Here is a 24,665-nt window from a genome sequence, read left to right on the forward strand (position 1 = left end):
CTATTAATTAGTCAATAACTATTTAATAGCTTTTGTACCTAGTTAAAATAAATACAAAGTTGCCTGTAAAATAAATATAAATGCTAAAATAGCTACAATGTAACTATTAGTTATATTGCAGCTATCTTAGGGTTTATTTTACAGGTAAGTATTTTGTTTTAAATATGATTCATTTATTTAGTTAATTTAATGATAGTGTAGTGTTAGGTATAATTGTAACTTAGGTTAGGATTTATTTTACAGGTACATTTGTATTTATTTTAGCTAGGTAGTTATTAAATAGTTATTAACTATTTAATAACTATTGTACCTAGTTAAAATAAATACAAAGTTGCCTGTAAAATAAAAATAAATCCTAAAATAGCTACAATGTAACTATTAGTTATATTGTAGCTATATTAGGGTTTATTTTACAGGTAAGTCTTTAGTTTTAAATAGGATTCATTTATTTAACTATAGTAAACTTATTTCGTTTTATTTAAATTATATTTAAGTTAGGGGGTGTTAGTGTTAGGGTTAGACTTAGGTTTAGGGGTTAATAACCTTATTATAGTAGCGGCGACGTTGGGGGCGGGAGATTAGGGGTTAATAATTGTAGGTAGGTGGCGGCGATGTTAGGGAGGGCAGATTAGGGGTTAATAAAATGTATTATAGTGTTTGCGAGGCGGGAGTGCGGCGGTTTAGGGGTTAATACATTTATTATAGTTGCGGCGATTTGCGGTCGGCAGATTAGGGGTTAATACTTGTAGTTAGATTGTGGCGACGTTGGGGGGAGGCAGATTAGGGGTTAATAACTATAATGTAGGGGTCGGCGATATCGGGTCGGCAGATTAGGGGTTAATACTTGTAGTTAGATTGCGGCGACGTTGGGGGGGGCAGATTAGGGGTTAATAACTATAATGTAGGGGTCGGCGGTGTTAGGGACAGCAGATTAGGGGTTAATAGCTATAATGTAGGCGGCGATATCGGGTCGGCAGATTAGGGGTTAATACTTGTAGTTAGATTGCGGCGACGTTGGGGGGGGGCAGATTAGGGGTTAATAACTATAATGTAGGGGTCGGCGGTGTTAGGGACAGCAGATTAGGGGTTAATAGCTATAATGTAGGCGGCGGCGATATCGGGTCGGCAGATTAGGGGTTAATACTTGTAGTTAGATTGCGGCGACGTTGGGGGGGGCAGATTAGGGGTTAATAACTATAATGTAGGGGTCGGCGGTGTTAGGGACAGCAGATTAGGGGTTAATAGCTATAATGTAGGTTGCGGCGATATCCGATCGGCAGATTAGGGGTTAAATAATGTTATTATAGGGTTTGCGATGTGGGGGGGCCTCGGTTTAGTGATTCATAGGTAGTTTATGGGTGTTAGTGACTTAGTGTACTAAATGGGTGTTAGTGTACTAAAAACATACCGAATTTCGGAACGGAATAGAACCGAATTCAGCCGAATCCGAATAAATCCGAAACGAATTTATTCGGATCCGAATAAATCCGAAACGAATTTATTCAAATTTTGCCGAATCCGATTCGATCCGAAACGAAATTTGAAAAGTCCGAATCGATCCGAACCGAAAACGAACCGAATTTTTTAGCCGTGCACATGTCTAGAAGGAACCACAATTTCTCTACTAATGTTGTTAGAGTTCACAACTTTAGGTAAAAATTTAAATGAAGTCCGCAACACCACCTTATCCTGATGAAAAATCAGAAAAGGAGATTCACAAGAAATAGCAGATAACTCTGAAACTCTTCTAGCAGAAGAGATGGCCAAAAGGAACAGAACTTTCCAAGAAAGTAATTTAATGTCCAGAGAATGCATAGGTTCAAACGGAGGAGCTTGTAAAGCCCCCAGAACCAAATTCAAACTCCATGGAGGAGAGATTGACTTAATGACAGGTTTTATACGAACCAAAGCCTGTACAAAACAATGAATATCAGGAAGATTAGCAATCTTTCTGTGAAACAACACAGAAAGAGCAGAAATTTGTCCTTTCAAAGAACTTGCAGACAAACCTTTATCCAGACCATCCTGAAGAAATTGTAAAATTCTAGGAATTCTAAAAGAATGCCAGGAAAATTGATGAGAAGAGCACCAAGAAATGTAAGTCTTCCAGACTCGATAATATATCTTCCTAGACACAGATTTACGAGCCTGTAACATAGTATTAATTACAGAGTCAGAGAAACCTCTATGACTGAGAATCAAGCGTTCAATCTCCATACCTTCAAATTTAATGATTTGAGATCCTGATGGAAAAAAAGGACCTTGAGATAGAAGGTCTGGTCTTAACGGAAGAGTCCAAGGTTGGCAAGTAGCCATCCGAACAAGATCCACATACCAAAACCTGTGAGGCCATGCTGGAGCCACCAGCAGAACAAACGAACGCTCTTTTAGAATCTTGGAGATCACTCTTGGAAGAAGAACCAGAGGCGGAAAGATATAGGCAGGATGATACTTCCAAGGAAGTGACAATGCATCCACTGCCCCCGCCTGAGGATCCCTGGATCTGGACAGATACCTGGGAAGTTTCTTGCTTAGATGAGAAGCCATCAGATCTATTTCTGGAAGACCCCAGATTTGAACAATCTGAAGAAACACCTCTGGGTTAAGAGACCATTCGCCCGGATGTAACGTCTGGCGACTGAGATAATCCGCTTCCCAATTGTCTACACCTGGGATGTGAACCGCAGAAATTAGACAGGAGCTGGATTCCGCCCAAGCAAGTATCCGAGATACTTCTTTCATAGCCAGAGGACTGTGAGTCCCCCCTTGATGATTGACATATGCCACGGTTGTGACATTGTCCGTCTGAAAACAAATGAACGATTCTCTCTTCAGAAGAGGCCACGACTGAAGAGCTCTGAAAATCGCACGGAGTTCCAAAATGTTGATGGGTAATCTCGCCTCCTGAGATTCCCAAACCCCCTGCGCTGTCAGAGACCCCCATACAGCTACCCAACCTGTCAGACTCGCATCTGTTGAGATCACAGTCCAGGTTGGAAGAACAAAAGAAGCCCCTTGAACTAAACGATGGTGATCTGTCCACCACATCAGAGAGTGTCGTACAATCGGATTTAAAGATATTAACTGTGATATCTTTGTATAATCCCTGCACCACTGGTTCAGCATACAAAGCTGAAGAGGTCGCATGTGAAAACGAGCAAAGGGGATCGCGTCCGATGCAGCAGTCATAAGACCTAGAATTTCCATGCATAAGGCTACCGAAGGGAATGATTGAAACTGAAGGTTTCGACAAGCTGAAACCTATTTCAGACGTCTCTTGTCCGTCAGAGACAAAGTCATGGACACTGAATCTATTTGGAAACCTAAAAAGGTTACCCTTGTCTGAGGAATCAATGAACTCTTTGGTAAATTGATCCTCCAACCATGTTCTTGAAGAAATGACACAAGTCAATTCGTATGAAATTCTGCTAAATGTGAAGACTGAGCAAGTACCAAGATATCGTCCAAATAAGGAAATACCACAATACCCTGTTCTCTGATTACAGATAGCAGGGCACCGAGAACCTTTGAAAAAATCCTTGGAGCTGTTGCCACGCCGAACGGCAGAGCCACAAATTGGTAATGCTTGTCTAGAAAAGAGAATCTCAGAAACTGATAGTGATCTGGATGAATCGGAATATGCAGATATGCATCCTGTAAATCTATTGTGGACATATAATGCCCTTGCTGAACAAAAGGCAGAATAGTCCTTATAGTTACTATTTTGAATGTTGGTATCCTTACATAACAATTCAATATTTTTAAATCCAGAACTGGTCTGAAGGAATTCTCCTTCTTTGGTACAATGAATAGATTGGAGTAAAACCCCAGACCCTGTTCCAGAACTGGAACTGGCACAATTACTCCAGCCAACTCTAGATCTGAAACACATTTCAGAAATGCTTGAGCCTTCACTGGATTTATTGGAATGCGAGAAAGAAAAAATCTTCTTGCAGGAGGCCTTACCTTAAAACCTATTCTGTACCCTTGTGAAACAATGTTCTGAATCCAAAGACTGTGAATCGAATTGATCCAAATTTCTTTGAAAAATCGTAATCTGCCCCCTACCAGCTGTGCTGGAATGAGGGCCGCACCTTCATGTGGACTTGGGAGCAGGCTTTTGCTTTCTAAAAGGCTTGGATTTATTCCAGACTGGAGATGGTTTCCAAACAGAAACTTTTCCTTTAGGGGACGGATCAGGCTTCTGTTCCTTATTCTGACGAAAGGAACGAAAACGATTAGCAGCTCTATATTTACCTTTAGATTTTTATCCTGAGGTAACAAAGTTCCTTTCCCCCCAGTAACAGTGGAAATAATAGAATCCAACTGGGAACCAAACAATTTATTACCTTGGAAAGAAAGGGAAAGCAAAGTTGACTTAGAAGACATATCTGCATTCCAAGTTTTAAGCCATAAAGCTCTTCTAGCTAAAATAGCTAAAGACATATACCTGACATCAACTCTAATGATATCAAAGAAGGCATCACAAATAAAGTTATTAGCATGTTGAAGAAGTTTAACAATGCTATGAGAAGTATGATCTGACACTTGTTGTGCCAAAGCCTCCAACCAAAAAGTGGAAGCTGCCGCAACATCAGCCAAAGAAATAGCAGGCCTAAGAAGATTACCTGAACATAAATAAGCTTTCCTTAGAAAGGAATCAATTTTCCTATCTAAAGGATCCTTAAAGGAAGTACTATCTGCCGTAGGAATAGTAGTACGTTTAGCGAGAGTAGAGATAGCCCCATCAACTTTAGGGATTTTGTCCCAAAACTCTAATCTGTCAGATGGCACCGGATACAATTCCTTAAACCTTTTAGAAGGAGTAAATGAATTACCCAGATTATTCCATTCCCTAGAAAATACTTCAGAAATAGCATCAGGGACAGGAAAAACTTCCGGAATAACTGTAGGAGGTTTAAAAAACGAATTTAAACGCTTAGTAGATTTAGTATCAAGAGGGCTAGATTCCTCCATCTCTAATGCGATTAAAACTTCTTTAAGTAAAGAACGAATAAATCCCATTTTAAATAAATATGAAGATTTATCAGTGTCAATATCTGAGACAGAATCCTCTGAACCAGAAAAATCATCATCAGAAACAGACAAATCAAAATGATGATGTTCATTTAAAAATTCATCTGAAAAATGTGAAGTTTTAAAAGACCTTTTACGTTTACTGGATGGAGGAATAACAGACATAGCCTTTCTAATAGATTTAGAAACAAAATCTCTTATATTAATAGGAACATCCTGAGTATTAGATGTTGATGGAACAGCAACAGGTAATGGTATATTACTAATGAAAATACTATCTGCATTAGCAAGCTTATCATGACATTCATCACAAACTACAGCCGGAGGGACAGTTACCACAAGTTTACAGCAGATACACTTAACTTTGGTGGAACCAGCATCAGGCAGCGTTTTTCCAGAAGTAGCTTCTGATCCAGGGTCAATCTGAGACATCTTGCAATATGTAAGAGAAAAAACAACATATAAAGCAAAATCTATCAAATTGCTTAAAAGGCAGTTTCAGGAATGGGAAAAAATGCCAATGAACAAGCCTCTAGCAACCAGAAGCAAATAAAAAATGAGGCTTAAATTATGTGAGGAAAAAGGTGGAGACAAAAATGACGGCCACATTTTTTAGCACCAAAAAAGCCGCCCACATTATTGGTGCCCAAATGCTTTTGGCGCCAAGAATGACGCCACATCCGGTGACGGCCGACATTTTTGGCGCAAAACGTCAAAAAAATTACGCAAACACGAACAACTTCCGGCGACAAGTATGACGCCAAAAAAGTCCGCACCAAGAATGACGCAATAAAATGAAGCATTTTCAGCCCCCGCGAGCCTAACAGCCCACAGGGAAAAAAGTCAATTTTTAAGGTAAGAAATTTTTTTTTAATTCATATGCATTATCCCAAATAATGAAACTGACTGTCTGAAATAAGGAATATTGATCATCCTGAATCAAGGCAAATAAATGTTTAAACACATATATTTAGAACTTTATATAAAAGTGCCCAACCATAGCTTAGAGTGTCACAAAAAATAAGGCTTACTTACCCCAGGACACTCATCTACATGTAGTAGAAAGCCAAACCAGTACTGAAACGAGAATCAGTAGAGGTAATGGTATATAAGAGTATATCGTCGATCTGAAAAGGGAGGTAAGAGATGAATCTCTACGACCGATAACAGAGAACCTATGAAATAGATCCCGTAGAAGGAGACCATTGAATTCAAATAGGCAATACTCTCTTCACATCCCTCTGACATTCACTGCACACTGAGAGGAAAACTGGGCTCCAGCCTGCTGCGAAGCGCATATCAACGTAGAATCTAGCACAAAATTACTTCACCACCTCCATGGGAGGCAAAGTTTGTAAAAGTAAGGCAGAAAGGAAACCGGCTAACCATCCGTAAGTGAATCCAAAAAAGCGGTTATGGTAAGATGCAGTAAAGTTTATTTATTTATTTACAGGTACAGACAGGCTTAAAAACAAAAGAGCGGGCATGCAGAAAAAATGCACCAAACGGAACTAAGTCCGGATGGTTACTGATCAGCAAAGGACATACGCGTTTCGTGAGGGGCTACCTCACTTGCTCACTGCTTGAAACAAATGCTGTTCTGTAAGCATATATAGAGGGTCAAATAGATTAATTAGTCAACAGTGTGATATTAACTACTTGATTTAGTTTTTAACCCTTAAAACTATATATGCTGCATGAACAGACAGAATAAGTACAGGAATACAATGCTTTTTTTAAAAGATGCATTAAAGTGAAAATACACAATTTTAAATTTGCAGATTTTAGTAACATATGGACACTATACCGTTAGGGGTTAAAGATTAATAAGTAAAAAAGAAGAAAATACCCCTATAATGTGTGTTACATCTTAAAATTGCAAAGAACAATACTAATGATTTGCACAATTTATCAAATATACATTGAAAATGTGTGTTTACACAAACAAATTGACATCCGATTCAATATTTAGACCAAATGGGATCCTGGAATTTACATAAAAAATCCACCTGACCTCTTTCTTACTAAGTTGATATTCCCTATCCCCCCCTCTTTTTGAGAAGGGAACATGGTCCACAGCCTGGAAAAATGCTAGGGAAGAATCTCCCTGGTGTTCAAACTTAAAATGTGATGCCACTGAGGTAAATATATCTGGATCATTTATATCCCTTATATGCTCTAATACCCTGTCTCTCAACCTTCTTTTCGTTTTTTTCCTAGGTATTGTATTTGGCAACCTTTGCACATCATGAGGTACACTATGTGTGTGGAATTGCAGTTAAGGTTATACCTAATTGTGTATTGTTTTCCAGTGCTGTTTTATTGAAAAATATTTCCTTCAGTGATGTGATTACAAGTAATGCTATAACCCCTATCATGAAGTCTTTTAGACAAATCCTCACTTTGTTTTTTGTATAAGGTTTCACTGGAGCAAATTCTCCTAGCTCTAATAAATTGACCCTTTGGAATGGCTTTTAGTACATGTCGAGGGTGACAGGATCTATAATTTAGAATAGTATTCCCACTTGTGGGTTTTCTGTATAAATCTGTCACAATTCTGTCACTCTCAACCGATACCACAATATCCAAAAATTCAATCCTCATAGGGTTCTGACATCCAACAAACCTTAGATTATAGTCATTGCAGTTCAAATATTGGATAAAGTTGGATGCTGACACCTCATCTCCATCCCACACCAGAAGCAGGTCATCAATATAACGACCAAAGTAAATTATGTGTTCCTTGAAGGGATTACTATCTGCATAGACGTGGAGCAGCTCCCACCATCTCATATAGAGATTGGCATAGGAGGGGGCGAACTTCGCCCCCATAGCTGTTCCACGTCTCTGCAGATAGTAAGACCCCTCAAACAAAAAATAATTATGAGTTAATAAAAACTCCAAACTCAAAACTATAAAAATGCTTAAGGTCCTCAGAGAAACCAGACATTCTGTCCCAAAATATTGGAAATTGACCTTAGACCTGCCTGGTGTGGGATGGAGGTGTATAGTGAGGCCACATCTACTGTAATGAACCTATATGTAGGCTTCCATTTGATAGTTTGTAATGTACTAAGGACCTGTGTAGAGTCTCTTATATAGCTTGTCAATTGTGCCACTAGAGGTTGCAAGAAGTATCAATCAGTTCCCAAAATGGGCTCCAAAAGGGAGCCCACTCCAGAAATGATAGGTCTACCCGGAGGATGTGTAGCATTCTTGTGCAATTTAGGCAGAAAATAAAAAATGGGCACATTAGGATTCAGAATCAAAAATTGTTCGATTTTTCTTTCTGCTATCACTCCTATCAATTGGCCCTGATATAAAATCTTCTCCAATTTAAGCCTAAACTTCACTGTTGGATTAGAGTCTAATTTCCCATATACCTCTGCATCTCTCAATTGTCGTTTTGCCTCAAATAGATAATACTCCCTATCCATGACGACGACATTGCCGCCTTTATCAGATAATTTTATGACAATGTTGTCATTACTCTGGAGGGATTTAAAGCTTTATATTGGATTACCATTCAAATTGTTTTAGGTCTAGTAGAAGGGTCATTTTTTGTATCATTTTCTATCCTTTGGTGCAAGAGATTTCAATTTATTTTCAATTGTTCTCTGAAACACATCAATGTTTTTACCTCTCGCATACACTGGATAGATGGTGCTTTTACTAGTTACAGTCAGTTGGGAACAACTTATTTTATGTGAATCACTCTCACTTTCACCCTCTTGTATAAGACCAACTAATTCATTAATAGCACAATGGTCATTAAAATCTAGAGGCGGTACTTAATGTGGCCTCCTCATTATTTGCCACTTCTATTCTATTATCTTTATTCTCAAATTCACTATTTACAAAAAAGTGTTTTTTTTAGTACCAACTTTCTGACAAAGCTATTTATATCCAAGATGGTATCAAACAAATTAAAATGTGTAGTAGGGGAAAAATTTAAACCCATACTTAGAACCTCCAACTCGGAGTTGCTAAGCTTATGTTGTGATAGATTTACCACATTTGTTAAACATATTTTCTGACTTGGGTCCGATTGGTCCTCGTTTGGTATCTCTTTGTTTCCCTGCCTTTTTCTACCCCTACTGGCCTTCTCCTTGTTTTTTTTTTCTTTTTGTTTTGGTTCCCTGAGCCTGCTCGTTATTTGGATGCTCTATAGGGTCTGTAGATGGTATATCAAGGTCTCTTGACCTAGAAGTGGCAAATAATGAGGAGCCACATTAAGTACTCCTCTAGATTTTAATGACCATTGTGCCATTAATGAATTAGTAGGTCTTATACCAAGAGGGTGAAAGTGAGAGTGATTCACATAAAATACGTTGTTCCCAACTGACTGGAACTAGTAAAAGCACCTTCTATCCAGTGTATGCGAGAGGTAAAAACATTGATGTGTTTCAGAGAACAATTGAAAATAAATTGAAATCTCTTGCACAAAGGATAGAAAATGATACAAAAAATGACCCTTCTACTAGACCTAAAAACAATTTGAATGGTAATAAATATAAAGCTTTAAAATCCCTCCAGAGTAATGACAACATTGTCATAAAATTATCTGATAAAGGCGGCAATGTAGTCGTCATGGATAGGGAGTATTATCTATTTGAGGCAAAACGACAATTGAGAGATAGAGGTATATGGGAAATTAGACTCTAATCCAACAGTGAAGTTTAGGCTTAAATTGGAGAAGATTTTATATCAGGGCCAATTGATATGAGTGATAGCAGAAAGAAAAATCGAACAATTTTTGATTCTGAATCCTAATGTGCCCATTTTTATTTTCTGCCTAAATTGCACAAGAATGCTAAACATCCTCGGGTTAGACCTATCATTTCTGGAGTGGGCTCCCTTTTGGAGCCCATTTCGGAACTGATTGATACCTTCTTGCAACCTCTAGTGGCACAATTGACAAGCTATATAAGAGACTCTACACAGGTCCTTAGTACATTACAAACTATCAAATGGAAGCCTACATATAGGTTCATTACAGTAGATGTGGCCTCACTATACACCTCCATCCCACACCAGCAGGTCTAAGGTCAATTCCAATATTTTGGACAGAATGTCTGGTTTCTCTGAGGACCTTAAGCATTTTATAGTTTTGAGTTTGGAGTTTTTATTAAACTCATAATTATTTTTTGTTTGAGGGGTCTTACTATCTGCAGAGACGTGGAACAGCTATGGGGGTGAAGTTCGCCCCCCTCCTATGCCAATCTCTATATGGGATGGTGGGAGCTGCTCCACGTCTATGCAGATAGTAATCCCTTCAAGGAACACATAATTTACTTTGGTCGTTATATTGATGACCTGCTTCTGTGTGGGATGGAGATGAGGTGTCAGCATCCAACTTTATCTAATATTTGAACTGCAATGACTATAATCTAAGGTTTGTTGGATGTCAGAACCCTATGAGGATTGAATTTTTGGATATTGTGGTATCGGTGAGAGTGACAGAATTGTGACAGATTTATACAGAAAACCCACAAGTGGAATACTATTCTAAATTATAGATCCTGTCACCCTCGACATGTACTAAAAGCCATTCCAAAGGGTCAATTTATTAGAGCTAGGAGAATTTGCTCCAGTGAAACCTTATTCAAAAAACAAAGTAAGGATTTGTCTAAAAGACTTCATGATAGGGGTTATAGTAATCAGTTTACTAACAGAAACTAAACAGATTGTGGATTGTATGCCACGTGAGTCCCTATTACAATATAAGAAGGGAGGGTGATAGATCCCTACACAAACAGAGTATGTCTAATAAAGTGTTGTTCAGTACCCCCTATTGCAAGGAGTACAGAAAGATTTGTGACATTGTTAACGAGAAGGTCCACCTATTCTACAAACTGACCCTGTCCTGGAAAAAGTTATTTCTAGTGGAATAAAATGTGTGTCCAGAAAGGCAAAAAGTATTCAAAACTATGTATCCCCTTCCTTTCTCCCAGAAATCAAAAAAGGTACCTGGTTACCAACAAGACTAGGTGCTTTAAATGCAGAGGCAATAGGTGCATTACTTGTAATCACATCACTGAAGAAATATTTTTCAATCAAACAGCACTGGAAAAACAATACCACAATTAGGTATAACCTTAACTGCAATTCCACACACATAGTGTACCTCATGACGTGCAAAGGTTGCCAAATACAAATACCTAGGAAAAAAATGAAAAGAAGGTAGAGAGACAGGGTATTAGAGCATATAAGGGATATAAGTGATCCAGATATAATTTACCTCAGTGGCATCACATTTTAAGTTTGAACACCAGGAGATTCTTCCCTAGCATTGTTCCAGGCTGTGGACCATGTTCCCTTCTCAAAAAGAGGGGGGGGATAGGGAATATCAACTTAGTAAGAAAGAGGTCAGGTGGATTTTTTATGTAAATTTCCAGGATCCCATTTGGTCTAAATATTGAATCGGATGTCAATTTGTTTGTGTTAAACACACATTTTCAATGTATATTTGATAAATTGTGCAAATCATTAGTATTGTTCTTTGCAATTTTAAGATGTAACACACATTATAGGGGTATTTTCTTCTTTTTTACTTATTAAATCTTTAACCCTAACGGTATAGTGTCCATATGTTACTAAAATCTGCAAATTTAAAATTGTGTATTTTCACTTTAATGCATCTTTTAAAAAAAGCATTGTATTCCTGTACTTATTCTGTCTGTTCATGCAGCATATATAGTTTTAAGGGTTAAAACTAAATCAAGTAGTTAATATCACACTGTTGACTAATTAATCTATTTGACCCTCTATATATGCTTATACAGAACAGCATTTGTTTCAAGCAGTGAGCAAGTGAGGTAGCCCCCCTACGAAACGCGTATGTCCTTTGCTGATCACGTAAACCATCGGGACTTAGTTCCGTTTGGTGCATTTTTTCTGCATGCCCGCTCTTTTGTTTTTATGCCTGTCTGTACTGTAAATAAATAAATAAACTTTACTGCATCTTACCATAACCGCTTTTTTGGATTCACTTACGGATGTTAGCCGGTTTCCTTTCTGCCTTACTGAAGATTTTTCTGACGTCATTGGACCAGGACGCCTGGACTGGCTCCCTATCCGTATCCGGTAGGAGTGTTGTGAGTGCACACGCTGAAGACGCGCTGGAGGGTCGCTGAAGAAGAAGCCATTCGCCCGGATAGCCTGAGGGTAAGCACCGCTTTCTTTGTCCAAAGTTTGTAAAATGATTTGTGGGTGTGATGAGGGGTCTATTTATAGGCATTTTGAGGTTTGGGAAACTTATGCCCCTCCTGTAGGAATGTATATCCCATATGTCACTAGTCATGGACTCTTGCTAATTACATGAAAGAAATCATCCTTTAAAGTAGATATGTATTTCTCTCTAAGAATATAAGAACTTTCTATTTACTTTTAGAATTTCTAATTTATTAATTTTATCGCTCAAGTTGCTGATCGTTCAATAGAAAACGCCGTCAGTATAGTTGCAGCATAATGGTTAAAAACAAACAATATTTCACACCGAAACTCTATATACATAACCTATGTGTCTAACGCTCACTTTTCAGCCGCAACTTTTCCATACCGCAGATCCCCTTACGTAAATTGCGTATCCTATCTTTTCAATGGGATTTTTCTAACTCCGGTATTTAGAGTCGTGTCTGAAGTGAGCGTTAGAAATCTAACGACAAAACTCCAGCCGCAGGAAAAAAGTCAGTAGTTAAGAGCTTTCTGTGCTAACGCCGGTTTATAAAGCTCTTAACTACTGTACTCTAAAGTACACTAACACCCATAAACTACCTATGTACCCCTAAACCGAGGTCCCCCCACATCGCCGCAACTCGATTAAATTTTTTTAACCCCTAATCTGCCGACCGCCAACTACGTTATACTTATGTACCCCTAATCTGCTGCCCCTAACACCGCCGACCCCTATATTATATTTATTAACCCCTAACCTGCCCCCCACAACGTCGCCGCCAGCTACCTACACTTATTAACCCCTAATCTGCCGACCGCAAATCGCCGCCACCTACGTTATCCTTATGTACCCCTAATCTGCTGCCCCTAACACCGCCGACCCCTATATTATATTTATTAACCCCTAATCTGCCCCCCTCAACGTCGCCTCCACCTGCCTACACTTATTAACCCCTAATCTGCCGAGCGGACCGCACCGCTATTATAATAAAGTTATTAACCCCTAATCCGCCTCACTAACCCTATAATAAATAGTATTAACCCCTAATCTGCCCTCCCTAACATCGCCGACACCTAACTTAAATTATTAACCCCTAATCTGCCGACTGGAGCTCACCGCTATTCTAATAAATGTATTAACCCCTAAAGCTAAGTCTAACCCTAACACTAACACCCCCCTAAGTTAAATATAATTTTAATCTAACGAAATTAATTAACTCTTATTAAATAAATTAATCCTATTAAAAGCTAAATACGTACCTGTAAAATAAATCCTAATATAGCTACAATATAAATTATAATAACATTGTAGCTATTTTAGGATTAATATTTATTTTACAGGCAATTTTGTAATTATTTTAACCAGGTAAAATAGCTATTAAATAGTTAAGAACTATTTAATAGTTACCTAGTTAAAATAATTACAACATTACCTGTAAAATAAATCCTAACCTAAGTTACAATTAAACCTAACACTATGCTATCATTAAATTAATTAAATAAAATAACTACAATTACCTACAATTAAACATAACACTACACTATCAATAAATTAATTAAATACAATATCTACAAATAACTACAATGAAATAAACTAACTAAAGTACAAAAAATAAAAAAGAACTAAGTTACAAAAAATAAAAAAATATCTACAAACATAAGAAAAATATTACAACAATTTTAAACTAATTACACCTACTCTAAGCCCCCTAATAAAATAACAAAGCCCCCCAAAATAAAAAATGCCCTACCCTATTCTAAATTACTAAAGTTAAAAGCTCTTTTACCTTACCAGCCCTGAACAGGGCCCTTTGCGGGGCATGCCCCTGTCAGGGAACATCACTTATTTGTCTTGCACACTTTACCTATGTACTTATTTTACATTATCTATAATGTTATGCACTGATGTATTTTCATTGCACTCCATTCGTAATATCATTTCTTCTAAAAAATATTATTTCTTCTAAAACACTTGAAATATTGCCAACATTTCCAAATATCAGTTACATTTACAAATATCAGTTACTGAGCTGTCTGCGTCTCTCAACAGGAAATTTAGGTACTTTTTTTTTACAAACTTAGGTACTTTTTCAAAGCCTAACAAACTTTGATGCTTTACGTAAACCAAAACCGCAATGCTCTCCAAAATGTCACGGACCATTACACACCTACAATATTTCCTGTAACTGTAAAATGTACATTTTTTTTCTTTCTGTACTTTTTTACAAATATTATCTTGAATTATGATATACGCCAAATAAGGCCATCAGGAAAGGTATTACTGTATTTTGCTTAGCCAATAAGATGATGTCACATATCAGATGCCTACGTGCATCCATGTCTATATAATGTGCAACTGCAATCAGAATAAACGGAACATTTGCTAATGATAACCTGCCTGTGTGTGTTATTTTGGTAATTGTTCCCCAGACGTCTGAGGTCACTGTTTTTCTCCAAGACTCATCATCAAAATATTGCCCCGGGATATTCCTAACAATCTGGTTTCTAGAAGTGGGGTCGACCACAACAAGGAGCCTTCGACAGGGTATGTGATTTTGTCTATATATTGTGACTTGATTTCTTTGCCCTGTGGGAGGCCCATTAAGGTCGATATCTAGTTAGTTGGGGAAATTGGTCCTTGGTGGACCCCGGGTGGGTTAAAAGTGTCTAGGGGAGACCTCCGCGGAATTTAAGGTTTAGGTTTAATTTGGCCCTCTGTAGTCTTGGTTGAGACCAGTACCTTATTGCTGCTATATATGTTATATGTTTTGTCTTGTCGTTGCAACTCTATTATAAGTACATATACGCAGGTGTAAGACGCACCGTTTACCGTGTCGAAGGCCACTGCCTGATGATACGCGGATAAACGATAGCACGGAGACACCTGTATGGAATGTGCACTTTTGCTTCATATTGTAATTGTTCTGTTATTTGAGTCATATGTATCATGAAATTATTTGTCTTATATGTTGTGTACTACTCATATTGTATACTGTTTGTATTTTAATATTGCGATTCTATTATGAGGACATAGACACAACTTGTGTCCTGTGTTCACTATCGCTCACAATTTCTTATTGTATTTTCATTGCATATTTCATTGCTGCTACTCTATTATAAGGACATAAGGTTCATCCTGTGTCTACTATTGCATGAGCTAGTGGAGACAACAACTGACTTTAAGTACTAAGATACTCCGTCCTGGCTAGCAGTTTTGAAGACTACACGTAACAGTGTATGAAACAGCTGTTGTTAGTGACGGATTAGTCGGAACTTGCCTCCATTAGACGCTAAATCCCTTTGATTGTGTGTGTGTGTATGTAAAGGTATTACTGGTCAGGGGTCATGGGGACCGGTCAAAGTAAACAAAGCCAAACTGAGGGAGAAACATGTAAACAATTTGTGGCTAGACAGGAGGATGTAGGGTGGGCAATGGTCATCCCATTCGTAGATGACGTCAGTGGCTGGACAGAGTATATAGACCCAAGAAATGCATTTCCTAGGGGCGGCTGTAATTGTAAATTTCATAAAGACATGTTAAGAGGTTTATGTTTGGGAAATGAAAAAGCATTTGATTTGTATACAGGAGATCCCGATTGGGACATGCAATACATGAGACAAGCTGCTGAGTATTGGTTAAAATATTGTGACGGATATAAATCCAATGGTAATAATAGACACAGTAAAATAGATAAATCTAAACTTTCTAGAATTATTTTACGTCCTCCTCCAATAGTCTATTCGAAAAATGTCCCAGATACAATGGCCACTGCGCCACTGGCTGCGCCACCGCCATATGCGGGAATATATCCAAGTGTTACTAATTATAATGACGATGATTTAATTGTGGCTTACAATACAACCAGAACACGTCCACCCCCTCCACTTAATGGAGATGTACAGGGGGCTGAGGCACCTGATGACGTAAGTGTCCAGGAGCCTCATAGAATTGAGCCTGGTCCTAGGAATGACCAGGGTGGTTGGGCAAGAGAAGCACCAAATTTTGTAGTTACATCTAGTGGCTGTGTTAGTAGTCGCCCAAGGAGATATAGTGACTCCGACTACCGCCCACGTCCGAATGTAACTTTGCCAGTCCATGGAATTCACACTCACGAGTCTCCAGACATCTCTGTCCGTGATGAGACCAAACAACAATTAATGCCTTGGGTACCACAACCTATTCAAAAACATGAAGATGCAAACTGGGCAGACCCCCGCTGCATCTCTGGCACTAGTGCCATAAGTACTATGCCATATTTAATTGCTGGGGACCAAATGATTATCAAACCCCTCACGGCAGGTGAATTAAGTGATATTAGCAGGGACTGCCCCAACCCTTTAAGACAACCCGCTGCCTGTATCCTTCACCTTAAACGGTATTTACAGGGTGTCATGTATACACAAACTGACATTAAAATGATAATTGATAAATTGTACAATTACCATGAAAACGATGAATGGGATTGGACTAAAGTTCCTACAATACACACAAATGACACAAGCACCTCAGTCACTTCATATGGCTTAGCAAACCCAGTGACTAGGGCAACCATGTGGACACAATTAGAAACTGAAATAAAACGCTGTAGTAAGACACAACAATCCATGAGTGCAGTTTTAGCATGCAACCAGAAACCTGGCGAGGCAATTTTAGACTTTGCTAAAAGATTTTTTAAATGTTGGGCAGAGGAAGGAGGCTTATCCTCCGGGGAAGGCATGGCTGTATTAAAGAATCAGACTATGTTAGGGTGTATGACACCAACAGACAGTCTTTTGTTAAAACAACTCATACCCGATTGGCCCAAAATGACCTCTAAGGAATTATTATCAGCTATAGAATCCCGTCATGCTGCAGGATGTTTTGATAAAAGTGTTAAGGGTGCATATGTTCAGGTTAATGATAACACACTTCCACGCAATAGACAAAGGGGGGGCAGAGCTAACCAGGAACACAGACGCAACATGTGTTTTAATTGTGGGGAGACAGGACATTGGAAAAATGAATGTCCCCATCCGCCCCGTAAGGGCAGGGATAACTTTTATCTTAGGGACAACCACCGATCACACTCATACTCACCACCCAGACGTGACAACCGACCACCACAACACAGAATACAATGGCCATAGGGCTGCCCGGAGGGAGGCACCCTACTCTTACCCAAGGTTACATCGTATTACAATCGTGAGCCCTTCGTTACTCTTAACATAGAGGGCTCCGAATTACAATTCCTCGTAGATACGGGAGCGACTTGCTCCACTATCTCGGGCGAATTATACGATGGACCCTTGCGAGAGTCTAATCCCTCTGTGGGAATCACAGGTGTGCCAATTCCTACCTTCCGCACTCCACTCCTCACAGTTCAAATACCCGATTCTCCCAAAACCTTGTCCCACTCGTTCAACATTATCCGGGGTTGCCCCTTTAGTCTCCTTGGTCGAGATTTGATGGGTAAACTGGGAATAATAATGACAATATCACGGAACGGTGGCATGACGGTCGACTTTGACCTCAGTGAACCAGGCGAATCGCCTGAGGAATCACTGTCGTCGGAGACGGCCATGTTGAGCAATCAGATATATCAGGTTACTGACCATGTCCGTAGCCTGCCTCCAACCACAGATTTTGACACTCTCTTTGACAGCGTTCCCCCTACCTTATGGTCAACGGGACCATATGATACGGGGACCATCGACTGCACCCCATATAGGGCAACGTTGCGTGAAGACTGCTCCCCAGTTTTCATCAAACAATACCCTATTAGTGACGACAAGCTGGAGGGCATAGGCCCCATGATTAAGGTATTTCTGGAGAAAGGTATTCTGAAACATACCGTCTCTCCGTACAACACTCCCATTAACCCCTTGCCTAAGCCGGCGGGTGGTTACCGTTTTATTCAAGACCTTAGGGCCGTGAATAAATTAATTATACCTCTCCCTCCCTTAGTCCCGGATGTGACCGCACTACTTACGGCCATTCCACACAATGCAGAATTTTTTTCTACCATTGATTTGGCTGATGCTTTCTTCTCTATATGATGCGGACACTCAGCAGTTGTTCGCATTCATGTATAGAGGGGTTCAAATGACGTGGTCAAAGATGCCCCAAGGCTTCACGGACAGTCCGGCCGCATTCGGCCTAGTCCTCAATACCATGCTCAAGAGCTGGACCAGCCCCTGTGGTTCCGTCCTTTTGCAATATGTTGATGACCTGTTATTGTGTAGTACTTCATACAAGGCAGGGGAAAAGGACCTAGTGGACCTTTTGTTGTTCCTCGCCCAAGAAGGGCTCAAGGGTTCTAAACAGAAATTGCAAATCTGCCAGCCACAAGTTGAGTACTTAGGCTTTGTCCTGTCCAAAGGCAAACGAGAACTCAGTGCAAAAAGAGTAAAAGCCCTCTCTAAACTGCCAAAGCCTGCCACTCCCAAAGAAATGCTGACCTTTCTTGGGATAATAAACTATTCTCGACAGAGGATACCAGACTGCTCCCACTACGACTCAATCCTCCGCACCGTTTGCCACAGTGACTCTCCACCCACAATTCACTGGACAGAGACATTGACCCATGCATACAATGAACTTGCCAGGTCCATCACCACATCCCCTGCCCTCGGCCTACCTGTCTACACAAAGCCTTTTCATTTGTACGCAAGGGAAAATTGTAAAACCATGGCGGCCGTCTGTGCCCAAGAGCATGGTAGTAACTCTTTCTGACCTGTAGCCTTTTTATCTAAAAAGCTGCCCGTCCCTGTGCAGGGTATGCCTTCATGCCGGCGATCCCTCGCAGTGTGTGCCATGGCCGTTGAGATGTGCGAACCCATCACACTGGGACATCCACTTGTTTTACACACCTCCCATTAGGTTCTGCACCTCCTTAACAATCTTCAAACACAACACATGACTGCCCAGAGACTTAGTGGTTATGAAATACTGCATACCAGTACTTCTGAGTTGACCATTAAGTACTGTGCAACTAACCTGCGTCTATTCTCAAGGCCTTGTTATCCTCTGACGTACCACAATCTGACCTCCCCCTTCACGACTGCATTACACTCATTCACTCCAGCACAACACCACGCCCTGACCTCCGGGACACCCCTATTCCGAGGGTCCCTGACGTCTTTGTGGATGGCTCATGTAGCTGCCCAGATGACCACACGTACCTTGCAGGATACGCAGTGGTCCAACTTCCCGACATTATCATTGAATCTCCCTCTGTCATGCATAATTCTGCTCAGGCAGCTGAATTAATAGCTCTCACTCGAGCCTGTGAACTTTTTGCTGGTGCTTCTGTAAATATCTATACCGACTCCAGATATGCCTTTGGAGTGGTACATGATTTCGGCATGATTTGGAAACAAAGAGGTTTCAAGTCGGCCGACGGTAAAAGCATCAGTCACACCACACTTATCACAGAACTCTTACAAGCCATCCTGCTCCCAAAAGAAATAGCTGCCATACACTGCCGAGCACATACTAACCTTAACAATCCTATTGCTAGAGGTAATGCATTAGCTGAAACAGTAGCCAAACAAGCAGCCAAGCTCTCTCCATTACAAGACAGTGTTTATCCCATGCTTGTGGCACCCTCTCTGGTCGACGATGTACTCACATCGTCACTACAGCAGTTTGCTACTGTCACTGATATCAAATACTGGGTCTCTCAGAAACTCGAATTAAACCCCCAAGGGTTTTATTCGAAAGAGGGGAAAGGTGGGACAGTCATTGGTATCCCTGAAACCAGTGCACCCATTTTTATTTCACAAGCCCACGGTGTCAGTCACCTGAGCATCCACAACACTCTAGCTTTAATCAAACCTTACTTCTGTATACAGAATCTACAGTCACATGTACAATCTTACATTAATCGTTGCATCACTTGCCTGCAAACTAAACACAACAACAAACCTGCAAAACATGACCACCTAACACCACCATCCGCACCCTTCACTCACCTGCAGATAGATTTTACACATATACCCAAAACAGGAACCAAACAGTATTATCTGCTGGTCATAGTTGACCAATTTTCTCGCTGGCCTGAGGCCTTTCCTACCACTAGGGAAGACGCAAAAACAGTAGTGAAACACCTTTGCACTGATGTCATTCCCAGATTTGGTTGCCCCTTGCAGATTAACTCAGACAATGCCCAGCTTTTGTTAGTAAGGTATTACAGGAATTGGTAGCTCACTTACAGATAAAATGGAAGTTTCACATACCATATCACCCCCAGAGCTCAGGGGTGGTAGAAAGGATGAACCGGACCATTAAGGAAAAACTCCTTAAGGCCACGGGAGGGAATTGGGTCAAATGGCAGGATCATTTACCTGCAGTCTTAGCTGAGGTACGGATGTCCCCCAGCAAATCTACTCAGCTATCTCCTTTTGAGATTTTGATGGGTAGACCGTTCCCCAGCCCTTGGGTCAGGAACCCACACATAGTCACTGGTGATTTAGATTTAATCAGGGAACGATATGTACATAAACTAATCTCTGTTTTGAACGGCAACTATGGTGATGTGGCCTCTTGCTTTCCTCTTCCCTCACAGGAACCAACCCACAGCTTCAAGGTCGGAGACACAGTGTGCATCAGACAGCTAAATAAAGCAAAGAAGGGAGGCTTCCCATACGGTCCACCTACCGAAGTTGTGGCCATCAATCGTACTGCCATCCTCACAGCCCAGGAGCCCATCTGGATCCACGCATCTAGGGTAAAGCTCTGTCCAAAGAGGGGTGAAGCTGGCTGTCTAGTCCCTTCTGAAACATCTGTACCGCCAGTCCAGGACGTCTCAGACGACCGTTGTGCCTAAAGAGGTGTGAAGTGTTCACAAAGTCCCTTCTGTAACACCTGCAGCATTCTCGACTGCCAGTCCAAAGAGGGAAAAAGTTGGTCGCACAGTCCCTTCTGTAACATCTATATCCACAGCACGCTCCTGCAACAACATGATCGCCACTCAAGCGTCCCACTACTTGGTGTACTACTACCTTCTCTCCTCCTTGCTCTTGATTGCAATACCAGGATGGATAATAGCCTCCTGCTATTATGAGACACCGGACGAACAATATGGCATTGCCCCTGCTTGTAATTACTTCATCACTCCCCCTGATTCATCCCCGGAACAAAACACAACCAAGAACTCAACAACCCTGCCAACACCACATGTTCCAGCCCTCCGTAGAGCCCGAAGGTCAGCAGACCGGACCCCTTTCAGGGTGACCAAGCACCTACCCTCAAAAATGGCCATTACACAAACCACATCACCACTCTCTACGACCTTTTGGTACAATTCTTCAAATCTCCATGTTGCCACTTATTCCTTTGACTATTGTGACATTGTTCCATGCCCCGGGGATGTATCAACACAATGTACCATTTACCAAGATATCCCTTCCAGGTCTGTCTATATGTGTATAGGGGATGATGATTGGAGTAAGAATTGTAAATACTGGAACGCTGATGGGTGGGATTCAGACGCAGGCCTTAGATGGGCAACTAGTGTATTAACCGAGAAAGATAGAATTAGGAGATCCTTAATCGAAAGAATGACCCTTTCTAAATCCGGAATTTGTCTTTCGGCAGGTAAACCCGGACAGAGTATGAAACTTACCTTGACTATTGAAAACCCCAGTCCAATTGATAGTGGCCCTTATATGCTCTCTTTTTGGGATGGAGGGGCCTTATCCGAAGCTAAGGGTAGTTTCCAGCTTCAAGATATGGTTAATTCCTCTGAATGGAACAAAATTGTCCCTAAAATTTATCAAAACCTTGGTCAAACCCTGATTAATACCCAGTCCCCATCGCAGGGCATGATTGCTATGGTTGATCCCTCACCAAGAGATACTATGGCCTTAGAAACAGGTTATTCAGACAAAAACCTTTGGTTAGAATGGATGGCCTTTTCGGCCAAGCAATATAATAGATCAAATTGTTATGTTTGTGGTAATGCCCGCACCCATTTAGGTACTGTCCCCCTTAACATCCCTAGTAACGCTGAGTCCTGCTTTCTCAGCCTGTATGCTAATACCATTGTTAATCAGTCAACCTGTATTGCCTGGAAGGAAAAATACCCCATTATTACTAAAACCCCACACCTCAGTGAGGGAATTACTATATATCCTGGTAACTACACTTGCTATAGGGGCAGAGGTAAAGGTAGATTCTTAGGTAACTTTACACCTGGTTACTGTTATAAGTACAGTAACCTCAACACCCATAACCACACTCAGTCGTTAGGTGACATATATTGGATTTGCGGGGATATGAAAATCCGCATTAGGCTAGAGGGGCGATGGTCTGGGGAATGTGCTCTAGCAAAAGTTATCATGCCCCTCCACATTTTAGGTGTAGATGACATACACATACGTATAGATGACATACACATACACACTCACCGCACCTCCTCTCATCGTACACGGAGACAGACTAAGGCTATCCCAGGTAGTTTTGACCCCCATGTATACATAGATGCTATAGGGGTCCCAAGGGGGGTCCCAGATGAATTTAAGGCCCGTGACCAGGTCAAAGCTGGATTTGAATCCATCTTCCCCATCATAACTGCCAATAAAAATGTAGACTGGATAAACTATATATTTTATAATCAACAACGTTTTGTTAATTATACCAGAGATGCCCTTAAAGGCATTGCTGAACAACTCGGCCCAACCTCTTACATGACATTCAAAACCGCATGGCCTTAGACATGCTTTTAGCAGAGAAAGGAGGGGTGTGTAAAGTCATTGATGATCAAACTGGTGGGTCTTGCTGTACATTTATACCTGATAACACAGGACCCACTGGGAAAGTAACGCTTGCTATTAAGAAATTGGAAGAATTATCCATTGAATTAAAGAAAAACTCATGCATTGATAACCCCTGGGATAAATTCTTCACTGGTTTAGGCTTCCTAGAGTGGCTAAAAAATATTGGTACCTTTATTGTTTTCATTGCTTTGTTTATACTGTTCTGTTATTGTTGTTTTAAGATAGCTGTTTTCTGCATTGCTAAACATACACTCCTGCCACCCCCAACTCCTATTTCCCAGTGTGCAGAATATTTACAGATTCTACCACATCAACCTAATCGAAATCGACAACATCGTCAATACCATCCTGCTAATACCACATACATTAATGTCCCATTCCACTCCAGACGCTAGTCCAGTGGTAGTAATTGTTATGACTAAAGAGGGGAATTGTCAGGGAACATCACTTATTTGTCTTGCACACTTTCCTATGTACTTATTTTACATTATCTATAATGTTATGCACTGATGTCTTCTAAAAAATAATATTTCTTCTAAAACACTTGTAATATTGCCAACATTTCCAAATATCAGTTACATTTACAAATATCAGTTACTGAGCTGTCTGCGTCTCTCAACAGGAAATTTAGGTACTTTTTTTTTACAAACTTTTTCAAAGCCTAACAAACTTTGATGCTTTACGTAAACCAAAACCGCAATGCTCTCCAAAATGTCACGGACCATTACACACCTACAATATTTCCTGTAACTGCAAAATGTAAATTTTTTTCTTTCTGTACTTTTTTACAAATATTATCTTGTATAAGGTATTACTGTATTTTGCTTAGCCAATAAGATGATGTCACGTATCAGATGCCTACGTGCATCCATATCTATATAATGTGCAACTGCAATCAGAATAAAAGGAACATTTGCTAATGATAACCTGCCTGTGTGTGTTATTTTGGTAATTGTTCCCCAGACGTCTGAGAAGGTCACTGTTTTTCTCCAAGACTCATCATCCAAATATTGCCCCGGGATATTCCTAACAGCCCCAAGAAGTTCAGCTCTTTTGCCTGTAAAAAAAACATACAATACCCCCCCCCAACATTACAACCCACCACCCACATACCCCTAATGTAACCCAAACCCCCCTTAAATAAACCTAACACTAAGCCCCTCAAGATCTTCCTACCTTATCTTCACCATGCCAGGTTCACCGATCCGTCCTGAAGAGCTCCTGTGATGTCCTGATCCAAGCCCAAGCGGGGGGCTGAAGATGTCCATGATCCGGTAGAAGTCTTCATCCAAGCGGGGCAGAAGAGGTCTTCCATCCGATTGAAGTCTTCATCCAAGCGGGGCAGAAGAGGTCTTCCATCCGATTGAAGTCTTCATCCAGGCGGCATCTTCTATCGACATCCATCTGGAGCGGAGCGGCAGCATCCTGAAGACCTCCGACGCGGAACATCCATCCTGGCCGACGACTGAACAACGAATGACGGTTCCTTTAAATGACGTCATCCAAGATGGCGTCCCTCGAAGTCCGATTGGCTGATAGGATTCTATCAGCCAATCGGAATTAAGGTAGGAATATTCTGATTGGCTGATGGAATCAGCCAATCGGAATTAGCTCGCATTCTATTGGCTGATCGGAACAGCCAATAGAATGCGAGCTCTATCTGATTGGCTGATTGGATCAGCCAATCGGATTGA

The 24,665-nt window shown here is 40.5% G+C and overlaps 1 protein-coding gene across 1 annotated transcript in view; it reads left to right on the forward strand.

The window, feature by feature from the left end:
- LOC128660210 (uncharacterized) overlaps nucleotides 1-23,897 on the forward strand; it is a 40,907-nt gene extending 17,010 nt beyond the window's left edge. The window contains exon 3 of the mRNA XM_053713930.1: nucleotides 20,760-23,897. Within this exon, the coding sequence (XP_053569905.1) occupies nucleotides 21,154-22,908 (1,755 nt within the window). The 5' untranslated portion in view covers nucleotides 20,760-21,153 and the 3' untranslated portion in view covers nucleotides 22,909-23,897. The remainder of the gene's footprint in view (nucleotides 1-20,759) is intronic.
- Nucleotides 23,898-24,665: the final 768 nt, after the last annotated feature.

The sequence above is a fragment of the Bombina bombina genome, chromosome 5, assembly GCF_027579735.1.
Source record: "Bombina bombina isolate aBomBom1 chromosome 5, aBomBom1.pri, whole genome shotgun sequence".
In the NCBI taxonomy this organism is placed as follows: domain Eukaryota; kingdom Metazoa; phylum Chordata; class Amphibia; order Anura; family Bombinatoridae; genus Bombina; species Bombina bombina.